This window comes from Oratosquilla oratoria, chromosome 27 (genome assembly GCF_046742065.1).
Source record: "Oratosquilla oratoria isolate Oo_2021 chromosome 27, ASM4674206v1, whole genome shotgun sequence".
Taxonomy (NCBI): Eukaryota; Metazoa; Arthropoda; class Malacostraca; order Stomatopoda; family Squillidae; genus Oratosquilla; species Oratosquilla oratoria.
In genome coordinates this window covers 6,063,398-6,083,397 of record NC_134803.1, presented here as the reverse complement: position 1 = coordinate 6,083,397, position 20,000 = coordinate 6,063,398, and the positions used below count along the sequence as shown (strand labels likewise).

General features: G+C 39.8%; 1 protein-coding gene across 1 annotated transcript in view; it reads right to left on the bottom strand.

Moving 5' to 3' along the window:
* Zmynd10 (zinc finger MYND-type containing 10) overlaps positions 1 to 20,000 on the bottom strand; it is a 67,582-nt gene that overhangs the window by 26,858 nt on the left and 20,724 nt on the right. Inside the window, exons 2-3 of the mRNA XM_076210174.1 lie at positions 13,269 to 13,377; positions 1 to 480 (exon numbers count right to left, since the gene is read on the bottom strand). The exon at positions 1 to 480 is cut by the window's left edge and continues 240 nt beyond it. Coding sequence (XP_076066289.1) covers positions 1 to 480; positions 13,269 to 13,377 — 589 coding nt within the window. The remainder of the gene's footprint in view (positions 481 to 13,268; positions 13,378 to 20,000) is intronic.

The following is a 20,000-nucleotide window of genomic DNA, read 5'->3' as shown; positions in this document are numbered from 1 at the left end:
TGAAGACAAGGAGGATACCAAAAGCTCTGATTTCTCGAGGGAAGAGGTTGAAGTGAAGGAAATTGAGGACGACAGAGAGGAGGGGGAGGGAAAGGAGAAGGAGACGTTAGGGTCGGTGAACGAGGCCAAAGAGACAGAAGACCCTGACGAGGAGGACAAAGAAGAAGAGGGCTCACACGAAGAAGAGGAAGTGTTCGAAGATGAGGTCGGCGTGAGTGCGGCGGACAGGGACGAGGATGCCGAGAAGTAAGATGAATTGGATAAGGAGGAGGAGGAAGGGGAGGAGGAGGAAATCGAGGAAAAGGAAGAGGATGGCCCTTGAGCCGATGAGGACGAGGGCTGGGTGGATGAAGTCGAAGAGGATTTTCCTACAGGAGTGGAACAGGGTTTGGCCTTACGCTTGCTTTGGTGGAAAAGTCGGGGGACGATTTCTGTACGGAATGCTTCGCATGTCAGAAGCTCCCACACCAGCACTGAGCCCTTGAAACAGAATTTCAGATTGTTTTAGGTTACTCTTTATTTCTGCACGGATGTTTTAGTTATTAGATAGATCAATCACCTACATATTACTGTATATTGTTAGTGTAAAAGAAATTCTCGACGACTCCCAGCGCCAACTTGAATCAGTATCAGATTTCGGCAGTTGTACCTGTCAAAGAACAAATGAGGTAGATTTTGTACATACAGGTATGGTAAGACAAATAAAGGGAAACACAGGATTCTAGACATGCCTTTATTGGGTACACTTCTAACCGTTTCGACTAATGTCTTCAAGATTCGGTGTTATGTGACACTGACTCTTGAAAAAGATATCAAGATGAAATCGGTCGAGTACTATTATTCACCTAATACAGGTACTCCCAGTATTCCATGTTTCCCTTCACTTCTCTTCCCATAAATAAAGTAAACGACATTCAGAATGCATGCTTTACTGGAGACGACATCAGTTGCAACAATATTTAGTAGGTAAAGATCTCAGTATTTCTTGTGATGTGGTATTTGTAACCAAGACAACTCAGTAAGTTTCCAAACTCCATAGCTGTTTTTTTTAAGCGTTTCATACATATACATGCATACATATACATATAGTTGGGGTAAAAGCCATTTAGAATGTATGTTCTAATGAAGTCGACAGCAGTTACAGCATTGTTCAGTTTGCTGTTTGCTTTCTCAAATTTTCATACAATGATTCAGCCACCGTTGGTAAGGTTAGAAATCTATTTCGTAACCCCCTACCAACGTGGACCAAAACATTGTAAGAAAGTTTGAGAAAGCAAACTTCAAACTGAACAATGCTGTAACTGCTGTCGACTTCAATAAAACATACATATACATACATACATATATATATATATATATATGTTTGTGTGTGTGTGTGTGTGTGTGGTGTGTGTGTGTGTGTGTGTGTGTGTGTGTGTGTGTGTGTGTGTGTGTGTGTGTGTGTTTGTGTGTGTGTGTGTGTGTGTGTGTGTGTGTGTGTGTGTGTGTGTGTGTGTGTGTGTGTGTGTGTGTGTGTGTGTGTGTGTGTGTGTGTGTGTGTGTGTGTGTGTGTGTGTGTGTGTGTGTGTGTGTGTGTGAATGTATATTTCAAATCAGCAGCAAGTCTTCTTTGAAATAAGTATTATAGGAATAATTGCAGATTCTGAACTTATTAATTTTCTGCCTATATTCACAATCCTCCATATTAAACTGCATTGTTCAATATTTAGTTATTGAAGCATCCTATCAAAGATAATTTGGAAGTGATGAATAGTCCGGTGACCAAATGGCCCGGTAACAACTATCCAGAGACCAACTATTTGGCTTAAAAAATTAGGAATTCAGACGAAAAGCGGCAATTGGTGTTTGAAGAACTTAATATGAAGCTTTCATTCCCACTCCAGTGTTGACAAGAAAAATTAAAATGAGAATATATATACAAAGGTGAAGGTACACCGAGAGAGAGTGTGTGACCCAAATAGACCAATCAGGTACCTGGATCCATCTTCTTTTGGTTCCAGTATGAACCTAAACTGTGGGTCGATAGTCCTAGCACTTGATATGGTGTACAAATTATTTTACAATTCTAAATAGTTTCTTAGTTTTGTGTATAATCTACAGTATTTGTGATTAATTTCTATATTCCTTTTGAAAGATGTTTACTCCGTCCTCTAAGTCTTTTCTAGAAAGGGTGCATCATAAGTCCTGTAATCCATTTGGTAGTAGTCATCCCAATGTATGAGCCAGGAAGGGTTGTACATTCCCTTTTAGAACACTGGTATTCATAAACGAGATAACGTGTTTTTATAAATTCGTCGGTCTTACTGATTAGATTTTGCACTTCATATTGTATTCATTGTTGACGAGAACCTAAGTTCTATCTAATTCCTTGTGTGTGTCTCCTCATGAAAAGCAGTGGGACAAAGCTCCTCAAGTATGCAGCTATTGTAGACTTTCGGTATCTAAGAAGTCCTTCACTGTTTCCATTGACATAACCCTGGGTTGATTTGATGTATACGATGATGTGGAACGGTTCAGGGCGAGCCTCGCCCATAATGTACAAGAAAGGGAGGTATCTCCGATCACTCTCTTCCACGGTGAAGTTCAGGCCTGATATGCGTTCTTGTGTTTGTAGGAGGGTGTTTCTCTTATCAAGGTCTATATATGAGATAAAGATATCATCCACATACCTTGCACGGATAACAGATTTTTGTATTGTATTGATAAGCCAGTCAATACGGGGTTGAAAAAGGAAAAAAATTAAGGAAAGCTGCAATATGCTTCATTTTCTTCCTAATGTGGTTCTTAATAATGTATTAATTTTGCACCCCTCTACCTTCCCGGATTTAGCCGCCATTTTGAAAAAATGGCGGGAAAAAACGTTTTTTTCAAATATCTCGCTTGAAATGCATTTTACAGAGAAAGTAGTCGAAACAAAAAATAATCTACATAAAATTTCCTATAATATTTGTCCCTGTCATGTTTTCCATAGGTTGCACCGTTTTTGCGCTAGAGCTGTGGAAAGATTCACATATAATATTTTATACTTTCCATTTCCGAGTTTAGTCTCGAATATCTCTACAGCTTGGTTAAGTACTGTGTATATGGTGTCATAATTGGTAGGTGGAGCATTTGTAAAGGGAAGATATGAGATCTGGGACACATCATATGGGAAGTGTGCTGTACATTTCTCCATGTAACCATTCCAACCTGGGCACTCTGCATTTTTTTGCCATTTTCCAAGTAGCCATAAAAGCTCTGTTGTTGTTATTAATACAGTAGTGGACACTGGATTGATACTTGCCAAATCCCTGACTTTTATATTCAAGAGTCCTTTTACACTTTTACTTTCAAAGGTTTTAATAGGATTATGACCAAACTGCCCAACAAACGATGCACTAGGGATCTTCGTTAATCTAGTGATTGGCTGATCTGAAGTAATATTATTCTGAGGAGTAACACACTGAATTCCTCCCATACTGTGGAATGTGTTAAATCCATCAATAGTAGAGATGTTCATATCTGCATTGTCGAATACAAACTGTGCAAATGAATCATTCGGAGGTTCCTTGGCTGGATGTTGCAAAGCAGATACTTGAAAGAGTGCTGCCTCAGCATAGGACGCACATAATCCCAACGCAGAGAGCACGTTCAGTAGATGCTTAGAGCCATACTTCTGACTTAAGTGAACAGCAAGTCCTATTTGTAGAGGAGATATGAAAGAATTTGGTCTAGCTGCTGTAAGGATAGTATGTGAAATTGCTGTACATTTCCTATTCCATTTTCTTTGATTTCCTTTCTTGTTTTTTGAGACTATTGTCTTAACAAGGCACTGGAGAGTTTCTGGAATAAGTGAATCCAATTCTTCTAGGAAATTTTCTGGTGGTGGATACTGATCTGCTTCGTACATCTGCGATCTTATATCTTCAGCAATTATTCTGGCGGCAGTCTTTACAATCCGAAGCCGTTCTTCCTTCTCGTCATGACTTCTATGATTTTCGTACCAAGCGTCAGTCAAAATTTTGTTTCCTGTGTCACGGAAACAGATCACTGGTTTTCTATTTTTGTTCACAGAAACAATAATATCATGTCCATATCTCTCTATCAATTCAGATTTTATGGTTTTATCAGTTGGTAGCTCACCCTCATATTCTGAAAAAATCTCACTGAAAGTAAACTGGCATTCCTCTCGATTTTCCTCCAAGTAGTTAAAAGCATGACTCATTGCCTCAGAAACCGTAGAGCTTTTGGGACGACCACGTTTCATACCAGAAGATGTTTGGTAGAATTTTTTCATGCAGGCTGAATGGTACCTTGCCTCAGCAGCAACTAAATCCACTACGTTACATATACGAGTACATACTTCTTTGCCCCATTCATCTTTTCTCATTTCACCAGCTTTCAAAATAGTATCCTTAACATACAGCATCTCTATACAGTGCACAGATTCACGATCACCTAAATATTTTTTGCTTTCTTTTTTCAAAAAGTCACTTGATGCATCTTTTCCACAAAAGAGACAATCATGAAGAAAATCAAACTGTAATTCTTGACTTCTCAGTGACGTTGTCGGCACTTGCGAGGTTTTCTGCCTTGCTAAAAAAGTTTCAGCTCTCCGTTCATTTGTATACACTTTTCTACATTTTTCATGCACTTTCACACTTTTTAGTCCTTCTAACAGAGAATGTTTTCCGTCTTTCCACTTAATGCTATTATCAATCAGTGTCTTTATTCCTTTCTCTTTAACTTCTCTAGTCTCACCCACAGAAAGCTGTCCATCGCATATTAAACATTTCCCCAATGAAGACATTTTGCACCAACAACTGCCTGGGGTTTCACTGAAGCTTTAACTATCTATTTTAATAGTTCTGAAACAAAAGAAAGACTATAATCAAGTTAGGAACTTAGATATTTTATTCAGTATAGCATACAAAGGAAATTATTATATGATCTTTGTGCACTGTAGGTATCAAATAAAGATAAACACAATCTTTTCGCACATTTAGCGCAAAAACAGTGAGGTATATCACAAAATTGAATAAAATAACTTTTGTAGAAAATTTTATGTAAAATAAATTTTGTTTCGATACATTTTTCGTTAAAATTAGTTTCTAGTGAGATATTTGGAAAAAACTGTTTTTGGTCGCCATTTTTTCAAGATGGCGGCCAAATCCGGGGGGGTTAGAGGGGTGCAAAATTAATATGTTATTAAGTAAGGTATTATAAACACATTAAAGCTTATTGCAGCTTTCCCTGATTTTTTTCCTTATTCGCCTTTTTTTACTCCTCTATTGACTGGCCTATGAAGGTCTCATTTTCAACCATCCCCATAAAGAAACTCCTGTGGCAGCTGTTCCACATCTATACTAAGGAAGCCCCATTCAACTCCAGAAGAAGACATCTATATAGGCAGATAGACGGGATGACTATGGGCCCCTCCATTGGAGTCTTGCTTGCCAATTTATCTATGGGTTCATATCAATGCCAGAACCAAGGGAATATGATCCAGGCACCTGATTGGTACCGTTGGGTCACACCCAGCCTCTGTGTATACTCCTTTCTTTATATATATTTATATATATATATATATATATATATATATATATGTGTGTGTGTGTGTGTGTGTATTCATTTTTACTGTTTTTGTCACTAACGCTGAATATATACTAGAGTGGAGATGGAACCATCGTATCAGATCCTTCAAACACCAGCGACCGCGATTAAGGTATTCTACAAAGGTTAGTACATGTCTACCAAATACAAGGAGGATGAGAAAATTATAAAAAACATAATCCATAGAAATGTGGTTCCTAAAAAAGAAAGTGACAAATTGTTCTTCATAATCTTTTACAGAAGTAAAAAGACCTCTTCTCTACTTTTAAAGAACATCCCCGCCCCAGAACCTCAGGAGGTTCTTCAATCCCACGTAATTTATAAATACACATGCCCAGAGGAGGACTGCACGCCCCTTTCAGTCTACGCGGGAAGGATGACCACCACATTATCCAGAAGAATCACCATGCACTTGCAACACGGAAGACCTAAGCAACGCCAGTGGACCCAGCACCGACGCCGCCTTGATAGGGAGACTATGGTAAAAAATACCGAAATTGTGGCAAAACAAGAGGACCCACAGCGCCTGGCCATCCTGGAAGCCATCTGGATAAAGGAGCTGCAACCTGCCATTAATAGGCAAGTAAATGATCCACTCGTGACCTCAGCTCGTGACCTCAGCTCAGTCCGCACGTGACCTCAGCTAGACACCTCGTTTTTCTGCACAGACACCAGCTAGTGAATACCTGTGAATTTTATATCTCCGAATAGTGTTAAGTGATTGTGTTGTGTTTTTGTAATTGTATACGTATAGCGCTATACAGTTACAGATATAAGATAAAGTGCAGGGTTCTATTTAATTTCAAAACAGTTTTCTGTTACCGTATTCCAAAGGTAGGAGAAATAGTATAAGGTAAGCAGAGTAAGCTTTGCGTATTTAGTTTATTAGAGACCGCTTTGATTTTTTGTTGTTGTTGATTTGTATTTTCTCTTTGCCGTTTTTATTGCTAAAGGGGGAGCGAAATGGCTTGTGAAGGTTGCGTGAACCTAGAGGTCCGTCTCAGGATGTGTGAGGAGGAAATTCGGCTTCTCAGGAGTGCGCTCCGTGAGAAGAGTGAACCCTCCCCACAACCCAAAGAGCGTTCCACTTCTTCACCTACTGTCACTGCCATGAGCGAGTGGCGCTCCGTGGGGTCCCGTTTGTCGAGCCCGCGTTCGGTAGACGTGTGCCCTGTGGAGCAACCGCTGGCTCTAGTCAATCGTTTTGCTCTACTGGAGGATGAAGTGGCTGAAAACCAGGAGTTCTTGGTGGTGGGGGACTCCATGGTTCGAGGCTATGACGACATCCTGCAGCGAAAGACTAAGCGACGTTGCAAGCTTGTATGTCAACCGGGCCGTGGGATCGTTGATTGTACCCGGTCCATCAGGGAGCAAGGACGGAAGAACACGGTTACGATTGTACATACGGGTAGTAACGATGTAGGTAGGGTGAGATCAGAGGAGCTTGTTCGGAATTACAAGGTCCTCCTTCAGGAGATGAAGGAACGTGGGAGCCGTCACGTAGTCTGTGGGATCCTCCCGAGGATCTACGCAGGTTCGTGTTGGAACAGTAGAGCCATAGGGATCAATGATAGGATATCGCAGTTGTGCACACAATTGGGATACCACTTTCTTGATCCTTGGTATCTCTTTTCTAGGCGCCATGACCTTTACGCTTCTGATGGGATCCACCTTACCCGCAGAGGCAAAGATGTTCTTACAAACCTCATTGTGGAAGTTTGTAATGAACCAGCTCCTTTTTTAGGGTAGAAGGCCAAAGGGAAGGGGAAATAGAATGTACTTGGGAAAACAGTGTAGAGTATAGCATTAATGTAGAACAATGTACCAGTATAGGACAAAATATAATTTTAGGATATAATGTCGCTAGAGGACGAAATGTCACATTAGGATATAATGTCATAGGACAAAATGTCGCAATGGGATATAATGACAGTGGAGGACAAAAGATCACGATGGGAAGTAATGATAAAGGAGAACAAAATATCACGATAGGATGTAATGATAATGGAGGAGAAAATATCACGGTAGGATATAATGTCATTGAAGGCCAAAATGTAATTTTAGGAAGGGATACCGGACAGAATGTCAATGAAGGCCAAAATATCATGATAGGATGTAATATCGCTAGAGGACGAAATGACACATTAGGATGTAATGTCTTAGGACAAAATGTCACAATGGGATGTAATGACAGTGGAGGACAAAAGATCACGATGGGAAATAATGATAGTGGAGAACAAAATATCACGATAGGATGTAATGATAATGGAGGAGAAAATATCACGGTAGGATATAATGTCAGTGAAGAACAAAATATAATTTTAGGAAGAGATACCGGACAGAATGTCAATGAAGGCCAAAATATCAAGATAGGATGTAATGACAGTGGAAGACAAAAGATCACGATGGGATGTAATTATAGTGGAGGAAAAAATATCACGGTAGGATATAATGTCACTGGAGGACAAAATATAATTTTAGAAAGGGATGCCGGACATAATGTCACTGAACGACGGGAGGCCGGCGTGAATCACGGTGACGTAGGGGGACAAAATGTACAAAATAGATCGGATGAAAGTAATCGACCAGATGTCCGTGATGGGGGAAATGTTAATTTTGATAGGAGAAATGTTAATGAGGCATTGAATATCAATGAAGGACCAAATAATAATAATATAGAGCAAGGCATAAATAAAAAACAAAATGATAATATAAGACATGATATTGAAACTCAAAATGTGTCAAAAAGAAATAATCAGGAGTTTCTTAAAACTATGTACTTTAATGCTCGTAGCATTAGGAACAAATTTCAAGAAATACAGGCGTATGTCAAAAGCGAAAATCTCGATATGATAGGAATAACTGAGACATGGTTAAATGGTACAGAGTTCGAAGCTGAATTTAATATTGCGGGATTTAAACACTTTCATCAGGATAGAAACCACAAGAAAGGTGGGGGTGTTCTATTGTACGTTAAAAACAATGTTCATGCTTGTGTTTTAGAGAAAGTGAAACAGGATGCATATGACAGTTTGTGGGTTGAGTTAACCCAAACAAATGGACAAAAAATGAATATAGGTGTAATATATAGGCCAAAGACATTATCATTAGCAGACGACAAACTGTTATTTTAAGAACTGTCTAGTTTCTGCAACCGGGATTTATTGATAATGGGTGATTTCAATTTTACTGACATTGATTGGATGACCCTTGAACATGGCCATATAGGTAGTCGCTTGATTGATTTTCTTGGTGACAATTACTTAATTCAGCATGTAAAAGAGCCCACAAGATATGGAAACTTACTCGATTTATTGATCACTAGCCGCGAAAGCATGGCAACTGATGTAGAAGTCGGTGAATCTGTTGCAAATAGCGATCACAACTTAGTCAGATTCAATCTCCTAAACAATTTTAGAATAGATACTTGTGCTTCTAAAATACCCGATTTCAGTAAAGCTCAGTTCATAGAACTACGTCAGGAGCTTCAGCTTACAGATTGGGAGGAAAAATTAAACGAAAGGCCTGTAGATCAGATGTGGGAAATATTTCAAAATACGCTCACTAAGATGATTCAAACTTACATTCCTTTTAAGGACAGACGTCCCCCAAATCAGGCTCGCCCAAAGTGGCTCGACAAAGAAACTGAAAAAAGTATTGCTAAAAAGAGACAGGCTTATAAGAAATATAAGTGCTCGGGTGCATCTAATGACTATGAAAGTTATGTATCAATACAGAGAGATTTAAAAAAGACAATAAGAAAAAGAAAACGACAATACGAAATGAACATCGCTGAGAAATCCAAAGAGAATCCCAAAGAATTCTATAGTTACATTAGAGATAAAAAGGTTGTTAGGAATCACATTGGTCCACTTTTATCTGCTGACGGTCAACTTGAATATTCAAATGAAGGAATGTGTAATCTCTTAAACAATTATTTTAGCTCAGTATTCGTAAACGAAACACCTCAAAGTGAATTCCAAACTGAAACCTGTGAAAAGTCTGGGGTAAACTTACTCACTACGGTAAATATAACAAAAGAAACAATTAAAAGGTGTATAGACAAACTCAAAGTTAATAAAACACCAGGGCCTGACGGTTGGCATCCAAGAATCTTAAAGGAAATGAAAAATGAGATTGTTGTTCCATTAGAAATTATTTTCAAGAAATCCATCATATCCGGAGATGTCCCAAGAGAATGGAAGCTAGCTAACGTTACTCCCATATTCAAAAAAGGTGACAAAAAGAAACCAAATAACTATAGGCCTATTAGTTTGACTTCGATCGTAGGAAAAATAATGGAAACTATCATCAGAGATGCTATCGAATATCATTTAGAAAGTAACCGTTTGATAAATGATAGCCAACATGGTTTCAGACGGAAACGTTCTTGCGTGACTAACTTACTCGAATTCTACAACACAGTTATCTCGAATTATGACAAAAGAAACAATATAGATTTAATATATCTAGACTTTGCAAAAGCTTTTGATATCGTCCCACACGAAAGACTACTTACTAAATTAGCTTTGCATGGAATAAGTGGTAGCCTATTAGGTTGGACTAGTAATTGGTTGAAGGGTCGAAAACAGAGAGTTGTTTTAAATGGAAAAACTTCTGGATGGAAAAGTGTTGCAAGTGGAGTTCCTCAGGGTTCCGTTCTTGGGCCACTTCTATTCATAGTATATATAAATGATATAGACCATGGACTAAAATCTACTGTTTCCAAATTTGCTGATGATACAAAACTGTGCGGAGTGGCAAATGATCACTCAAACCAATTAGATATTCAAGAAGATTTAGATCAATTACAGCAATGGTCTGAAAAGTGGCTAATGAAATTTAACACAAGTAAATGCAAGGTAATGCACATAGGTAAAAATAACAGCAAGTACGATTACAAGTTATTTGGAAATTCGTTAACAAAAGTGGATAGTGAAAAAGATCTCGGCGTAATTATCAGTAACGACCTCAAATCATCCAAGCAGTGTATTTCAGCCTCTGAGAAAGCAAATAAGATTCAGGGATTGATTGCGCGATCTTTTGATTTCAAAAGTCCATCACTCATTAACAAGCTATATAAATCGTTAGTTCGCCCACATTTGGAATATGCTGTTTCCGTATGGTCACCGAATCTCATTAAAGACATTGACAGATTGGAAAAAGTACAACGGCGAGCCACAAAACTTATTCCAAATATCAAAAATAAATCATACGAAAATAGAACCTATGAATCTGTTTTCCTTTAAAAAGTGTAGACCCCGAGGTGACTCGATACAGGTCTTTGAGATTTTGAAGGGAATGACAACATCAAAAGTGAAAAATATTTCACATTGAATGAGTGTCAGACAAGATACAATAATCTCAATTGTCCGGAAATAGATTTAATTTGGAAGTGGGTAGAAACAACTTCGCCAACTGTGTAGTTAATAAATGGACAAACTTTCTGCAGAGGCAGTGCAATGTAGTTCAGTTCGAAGCTTTAAGAATCATTTAGATAAATACCTAAGTAAGATGCTGTAATTATCATAATTTATGTTATATTATTTGTTTTTGTTTTGTTATAATTTGTCTGTCTGATTTTCATTTATTATTAGTTATATGTCAATTTATTATCATTTACTATTTACCTGTTTGTTTGTTATTCAACTATACCAATGCATTTATTTATGTATTTTAATTGTTATTTACATTGTTATAGTTTTAATTTATTATTAATATGATTTTTTTTTTTTTGCATCCGACCTAGATATGGATCAAAAGGTCTCCTGTCGGCATGCTTTGCCTTTGTAATCCTTTGTAATCCTCCCTAGCATGAAACCTGTTCGAAGGAGCCAGATGAACAACCCCAGGAAATTGGAGTCTCCTCCACAGAGGCCTCCCATTCCCCGCCAAAGGGAAGAACTTACAGCCATACGTCGTTCTGAAAGACTGAGAGGCAGATTGGCGCCGAACCCGGGAGTAATCTCTCCGAGGACCCTTTCCTCCAATCCGTGATCTCTTCCCGTGTTCCGTGACCTCCCCCAGTTTCAACACGGTGACTTCTCCCCGTTCTTTTCATTCCATTTAAAAATGCTCCCTTTTCCTTTTCACTTTAACTGATGATGCAGAAATATCTGCGAAACATCTTGATATTTAATTTTTTCTGCTTGCATTTTGTTTTTGTGTGCTGTATTTTTTGTATTAATTTCTTGAATTTTATATGCTGCGTGTTGTATTTTTTGTGTTCATTATATCTTTTGTGTTTCCTATGAGTTTTGCAAATTTTGTTTACTCCCTCTCCCCCTACCAGAAATCTACTTTTCGCAAGCTTGAGAGCTCACCGAAAAATGTAATCAACAATTCTTTTATTGTCGTTTTTAACAGAATATCCCTTAGAGAGAATCTTTTGCCACGCTTCACACACACACACAAACACACACACACAGGAGGAGGGATTGAGGAAGCTGGTGGCAGAGTTTGGGAGAGTATGTGATAGAAGAAAGCTAAAGATAAATGTGGGTAAAAGTAAGGTGATGAGATGTACAAGGGGTGAAAGTGGCAGTAGACTGGAAGTGAACATTAAGGGAGAGCGACTGGAGGAAGTGGATAGTTTTAGATACTTGGGTGCAAGTGTAGCAGGAAAAGGTGGAGTGAAGGTGGAGGTAGAATGTAGATTGAGAGAAGCGAGTAAATGCCTTGGTGGTTTAAAGAGTGTAATGAGGAATAGACATTTGGGAATGGATGCGAAGAGGAGACTGTATGAAGGAGTGATTGTGCCAACAGCACTGTATAGGGCAGAAACGTGGAACATAAGAGAAGAAGAGAGAAGGAGTTTGAATGTGTTTGAGATGAGGTGTCTGAGAAGTATGGTGGGGGTTACTAGGCTAGATAGAGTGAGAAATGAGGAGGAGAACAGGGGTGAAAAAGGATTTGGGAGATAGGGTTGATGAAAGAATATTAGGATGGTTTGGACACATGGAAAGAATGAGTGAAGAAAGACTAGTAAAAGAGGTATGGAAGGCAGATGTGGAGGGAGTGAACATGAGGGGACGTCCTAGGATGAGGTGGATGGATGGGGTGAAGGGGGCTTTGGGGAAGAGGGGAATGTCTGTTGAGGAAGGAAGGGAGAGGACGGAAGACAGAGGTGAGTGGAGAATGGTTGTATATGGATGATGTTGTGACTGCATGAGGAGGAATGGGCGGGGAAGTGGGGGGTGGGGTAGTATGTGTGAGTAAATTTTGACGCAGCCCGAAGGGATTTCTCCCCGTCCTCGCCTTATATGCAAAGGGGGACGGAGAGGGGGGGTCGCCGATTAAATGAAGCGGCCTCGCTGTGGATGTACTGTGTCTTGCGACACTGCTTCTGACCCAGGGCGGTGGGCAGGGTGCAGGGATGACCCGTCATCCAGGAGGTGCTCAGATGAGAGGAAGGGTGGGAGGGGTGTGGAGTGTATTTAGGGATGAAATGGGTGGGAGTGTTTTTATGCCTTTCCCTTTTTGGCTACCTCCCTTGGAAGGGGGAAAAAGCCTTGGTATATGTATGTATGTATGTAGGTATACGTACACAGACACACACTCACACTCAGGTACATACACACACACACTCACACACAGGTTCATACACTCACACACTCACACACAGGTACACACACACACACAAACAGAAACATGAACACACAAGGAAACGTGCAGACCTTGGAATCCATGGTGATACAATGCTGTACGTGTTCCTCGCCCTCCCTTCGCGCCTCGACGACGGCCTGAATGCTCAGCTGGACCAATCTGCACGCCTGTTCACTCCATCTGTCAGAGAATGTGAGGATAAAAAATAACAAGATTTAGAAAAAATAACAAGATTTAGAACAAATAATATGATAAATATAAATGATAAGTATAAAGAATATTACAATTGTATGCTTCAAAGCTGGTTAAACATGTTCCTTTATTCATTGCTACTTCACATCTGTGCAACAGGATCGTGAAAACAAAGAAAGATGAATACATAATTTTTTTTTAATGACCATCGAGATGAAATTGGAAAAGAGAGCGAGAGAGAGAGACAAAGAGACTGATAATAAGAGAGAGAAAGAGAGAGAGCGAGAGAGAGAGAGAGTGAGAGATAGAAAAAAAGAGACAGATATAGATAGATAGAGAAGGAGAGAGATGGAGATTGTGTGTACAAACCTTACTATTAAAGTCATTCCTTAAAAATACTAGGTTTTCTCTAATAGCTACATTTTCTTTGATTTAGGGATGGGAACGGCTAGGTTGGTGAATAATTTCTCTGTGCTCCCCACTATCGATCAATTATTATCATCAGAGTTGAAATGATCATGCATTTCGTGCATGGTCCGTACATTTTGATTCCTTTTTCAAAAATACCCTTTATACGTTTATGCAACTGCTACCATTCAGGGAACATCTACAGAAAAATAGATATACAAAATGACAACGCACAATTTAATCATCTAAGTAATTTTCTATTATATAGACTGGAAAATGAATATTTAGATATTCATTCCCCCTCATTTGTATGTACTCTATTTTCTCTGTGATTAAATGGAGAATACGTTTTTTTTTACATTACTTCGTTACATGTGTTTCTGTATGCACCCAGTGAAGTAATTTACGTAGACATTTAATTTTCATTTAATGGATGGCAAATGCTCTTTACCAATGGTTCTCAATTTAAGGTCTGTGGGGGTTCCCAAAGAAGCTATGATAAGAATATAGGGGGCCCATGGTCTGCTGCTATAAATGATACATTTCTACATGATGTGGGGACTGTAAAAAAATATATATATATATATATCCATGACTGTATTGACAGAAGATTTTTTTTTTTTTTTTTTTTTAATTGATCGTGTCGACAATAAAAGTAGTTTCTCTTCATCTCCCAAGGCCCATATTTTGGAGCAGCATTGCAACAGGTTAGTTTCAGTTAAAATTGCAGTCAATTACAACTCAATTACAAAATTAACTTAAACAATACAATAAAATGTTTCACATATACCTCCTATCTTAAAATAGGAAGTATTCCGGCTTTTATTAGTTTTGTACTTTTGGAATATGCTGCAATATCTAATTTTAGTTTCTGTTTTATTATTAGGTGCAGAAAGGTACACTGGGCAGTGCATAGCAGATCTGAAGAAAGCAGTGGATGACAGTGGGCCATTAAAAGTGATGGGGGTCTGCACAGATAATGCCTCTAATATGAAAAAGGCTTGGGAACTACTTCAGTTGGAGTATTCCCACATAAAACCATATGGTTGCATGGCTCACAATCTGCAGTTAATATTCACAGAACTAAAAAAGATCAAGTCTGCAGAAAATATCCAGTCTGACTGCATAAAAGTTTGCAAAGCAGTCAAACATTCCCAAAAGCTCACTGCTCTACTCAAACAACATCAACAGCAGTCACCACAGGGTCAACAGCAGACACTAAAACTGCCTGTTAAAACAAGGTAAGAATTATTAGTACATTACTCATTGCTAAAGATCACAACTTGCAAAATAGTATTTGAAATCTCATTCTTATGCCAATAAACTTACTGTGAATTCTCTATTAATGGTACATTTCATTTAATGTTTCTTGTGGCTGAGCTGTTTTGAATTGAGAATTCATACTGGTACTAATATTGTTGTCCTCCTTTGTTTCAGGTGGGGATTCATTATCCAGTGTCTGCAGAGTGTATGTAACCATAATCCTACAGATTACGACGCAATGGAAAACTACACCGCAACATACATATGAACACACATGCACACACACCACCAACCTCTTCCTTCACGTGACTAAACCGTGAAGTACCCTTGATTCCTAAGAACACCTTTTACTCATACACAATATACTATGCAATTTAGATTAATAACCATAATATATAAATAAACAGAAATAAATATACATTCTAATTAATGTAAAAAAAAATAGTATCCAAATCTTGTATCACCAAAATAAAATGTAAACTATTTATAAACTGTAAACTGTCAAATATGCTGGTTTAAGTTTTTCAGATGCATACCACCAACAGAGAGAAGAGCTGTCAGTCTTTAGGAGGAAAGCAGTCCGGGGAGATCTGCTGGTGAAAAGTATACATCTTGCAGCCAACTTGGTGGATCCTTGTTACTGTGGATGTCATCTATGGGTGAAGAAGCGGTAAGTAGTTTTTTTTCTTTCTTTTTTGTAACAATATGTTCTTATTACCTCCAAAATCCAGTCTTGCCCGTATGCCACTGCATATGCCTCCAAGTCTTACTTGACCTGAATTCACATGACCTGAATTTCTAGTAGTATCTCTTTAACATTAAACAAGTTGCGGTATCATATACTAAAGATATTGTTTTCAGGTGGATGCAATGCAGTCCATTTATGAAATTGCTGCACAACTGTCAAATGTCGATGAGACCCAAGTAATAGCTAAGTTGGCAGATTACAGGTTGAAATCAAACTTTTTTTCAAAGCCATTTGTTTAGAGTGCTGTTGATAAGATATCAACATCTAGTTGGTGGAACGGGTTCTGTTGCTCAACTCAGCTGTCCCGTGTTGCCTCAAACATCCTGCAACTGTTCCCCATCCAGTGCATCTGTCGAGCGATCCTTTAGCAGAAGTGCATTGGTACATTCTGCGAGAAGGAATCGTTTGACCACCGACAGAACTGCCAAGTTGGTGTTTATTGAGCAAAACTTGGCACTGGGCAATATGGACGATGCCCATGGATATCCTCGCCATGCAACTCATACCAGTAATCCACCACCACCACAGCCATCAACCAGCAGGTATTCTACTGCTTCAAGCAGCATCCCCACTTTCCAGCTTGAGTCGGACGACTCGGACCATTCTGAAGCAGATTCTGAGGTCTCAATTGATCATCTGCCCAGCCCCGGCCCTAGAGTCATGATTTCATCTGATATAGAGGAGCCTGAGGAGGAGCAGCAGGAGCCACATGACATGGAGTAATGTAGTAAGGAAAATATATAGTGTTCAATCCCTGAAGATTGGGCTAAGGCTAGAGTGGATTTTAGAGGAGTATGATGGATATACATGGAGGAAACCATTTATAGCAGTCCATCAAACACATGTACAGCACATGGCTATATTGTATAAAGGCACATAGACTGATCAACGCTTGTTTGTTTTCAGGTTGACGACATTGCTGGTGTATGCAGACACAATATATTGGCAAATAACTTCATGCTTATTTAGATTTTGTAAGGTTGCCATATTGGCCCAAATACAGCATCTACACTTGTTGCAGCATCTGACAAAAAAGTCAATTACTTATGCTTATTTTTAGTGTCTGAAGATAGGTACGCATATGTGGAGGGATGAATCAAGTACTTACACCTGTTTTTATATACTCAATATTAATATCTGAGCAACTTTGGCAGTGTGAAAAGACGTAAAAAACATGTTAAAAAGGTCCGATAAAAAACGTTTTTTGTGCATCATTAATCGTACCCAGTGCCTGAAATATATAAAAATAACATACCTGTGTAAATCAGAGATATGCTAAGCAAGGGCATCATTCGCCCAATCACAATCTCCCTTCAGTGCACCAATTATCCTTGTGGTAAAAAATAAATAAATAGATAAAAAAAATCATAAGAACATCATGTTCTGTCTCGACTTTAGAACCCTAAACAAAGTTGTCATAGATGATAGATTTTTCCTCCCCCACATCGACTCGATGTTAAGGAATCTCGGCACCGGCAGTATTTTCACCTCATTAGACCCAAGTTCCAGTTATCTGTAGATCCCATTCGAGGAGGTCAGTTGCGAAAAGACGGCGTTTTCAACGCCAGATGGCCAGTATAAGTTTACGTCCCTGCTTTTCAGTTTCAAGGACGCCCCGTCCTGCTTTCAAAGAGTGATGAACCAGGTGTTGACGGGTCTATTGAGGACGGCCGTGATGGTTTATATGGACGATATTAAAGTCCTGGGAACCACCTATGATGACCACCTCCAAAATTTGAAGAACGTCCTAAGGAGACTACAGGAGGAGGGTCTTTCCCTGAGACTGGAGATGTATAGCTTCTTCCAGAGGGAGGTCGCCTACCTGGGGCACGTAATGTCCCCGGAAAGGATTGGGCACCAGCCTGATAAGGTTCAAGTCATTAAGGACTTCCCTCGGCCCAAGTGCCTAATACATTCCTAGTTTCGCCGGGATTTTCAAACCTCTTGTCGACATGACGAAGTGCAAGACAGCTGGAAAATAAGGAAATTGCAAACTTGGTCCATGGACAGTAGAACAGACCAAAGCGTTCGAGTCCTTGAAACCACAACTATCTGAAACGGTGGTCCTCCCATCCCCGAACTTTGACAAACCTTTTTTTACTGTATACCGATGTCAGTGGCACGGCAATTAGAGGAGTGCTTCAGCAAGAGGACAACGAGGGTAGGAAGCGTCCTTTTTCCTATTTCAATCACATTTTAAATGACCACGAGAAGAAGTACAGTATAGTCCAACGGGAGGCGTCAGCGGCTGTGTACGGCCTTACCGTTAATCGACCCCTGATCATGGGTTTCCCTGTGAGCCATATAAGCGATTACATACCTATGGTCTGGCTGTTCACTGTAAAGGGCACCAACACCCGGATTTTATGGTGGCAGATGGTGATCGTTGACCTCGATCTTGAAGTTGCATGTATAGCAGGGTGGCTAAACAGTTGCAGAGGCGCTCTCGGGGATACGGGACGCCGACCACCCGACGGACACCGTCGTAGTGTCCTCCATAACGGCGGAGGGGGGAAGGGACTCGAGCGCTGAGGATAATCACAACGTGTGGAACCAGTTGGTGATTCGTAAGGAGCAAGACAGTCATAATGACTGGAAAAGACTTAAAGACTTTCTGGAGGGTGAAGCGACGGTAGAACAGAAGATCTCGGGGCTGTGGGTACCCATTACGAAGTTTCGTCTCCTTCCCGACGGACTGTTATATCACTTCTGGAAGAACGCATATGGACTGGAGGAATTCCGGTTGGTAGTGCGAAACGGGGCCAAATAAGCCGCTTTACCCATCGCCCACTGCCTTCCGATGCCAGGCCACAGGGTGATTCTTGAGCGGTTATGTAAGAGGCTGGTAGACAAGTGGGTAGAAAGGGGAGGTAAATGACGAGTGATGTATTTTTATATTTTATGCATTGACATAATACCCGAAGGCGAGAAGGCGAAGGAGTTGCACAACCTCGCTCCCCGCCTAAATGTTTACAAACAGCCGCCGGGGACCCGATTTCATTGCTGTATAATGTTCATTTTTATGCTGATGTAACAATATGTAAACTAAGTCAGGTGTGCATTGATTTCGAGATTGCTTGAGTAAGCAGTATTGCATACAGGGTTTGTAACAGCCTTTCTGATTGGAGAAAGGGTGGAGGAGAAAATTCAATTGGTTCACGAGAGTAAAATAATGCCCTTAGGGGAGGATCTTAGACATAAAAGTAAAGATCATTGGACCAAAGAAATCATGAGGTCATTGCAGAACTAACCTAGTAAACAAATTGACGATTCTCGACGGGAGTCCCTTGGTGTACCGAAGAACCATGTGTATTAATATTTGGGAAGACAAGAAAATTTAAGCTCCGTCTAATTCCCCTCTCTTAGACAGAGTAATAATAACTGAAACAATCTACAAATGAAAATAGAGAGTGACTAATCATACGTAACAAAGGAAGTGATGAAAAGAAAGTAAAAAGTGAAAGACGTACTATAAGAAAGTATATCCACAAAAGAAAGACGGCATATAGAGACAACACAAAATGGTGAAAGGGGACCAGAGAAGGGAACTGTGGCGATGGAGCTGACAGTTACAAAACATCACCTACTGGCCCCGGATGGGGAGATGTGAGGCAGTTCATGAAAAATATAAAGTTTGCCTCATGTGCTTATGTTATGGTTTGCCAACACCTCTCAGGAGATTCCTTCATGTATCAAATTCGTTCGAAAGGATAAACATCGATCTCATAGGACCTCTACCCACAACAGTAGATGGGGCAAAATATATACTCACAGTAGTAGACGTCCTAACCCTGTTCTTGGTCGCTGTGCCCATAACTTCCAAAGAGGCACGAGTTGTGGCACAGGCACTTATCAATCATGTGTTGTCAGTGCATGGCACCCCTAAGCAAGTGATCTCGCAAAGGGGGGGCGAGTTCATAAATGAGGTCTTCAAGTAAGTGTGCACGAAAATAAATATTAACCACAGTACTATTACCCCATATCACCCCTCGTGCAATGGAGTTGTGGAAATTGCCAACGGGAACGTCATTAACCTCTATGTATGCGTCATGCGCCGCGAGTGGGGTATACGAGAATGCCAGCGTCGGCTTCCTGATTATATTTATTTTTTTGTAGCTGAGTGACTCCCGTATTCTGTGAACAGGCTTGATAATGTTTTCTGTGAAGTTATATTTATTCAGGGTAAAAGAGA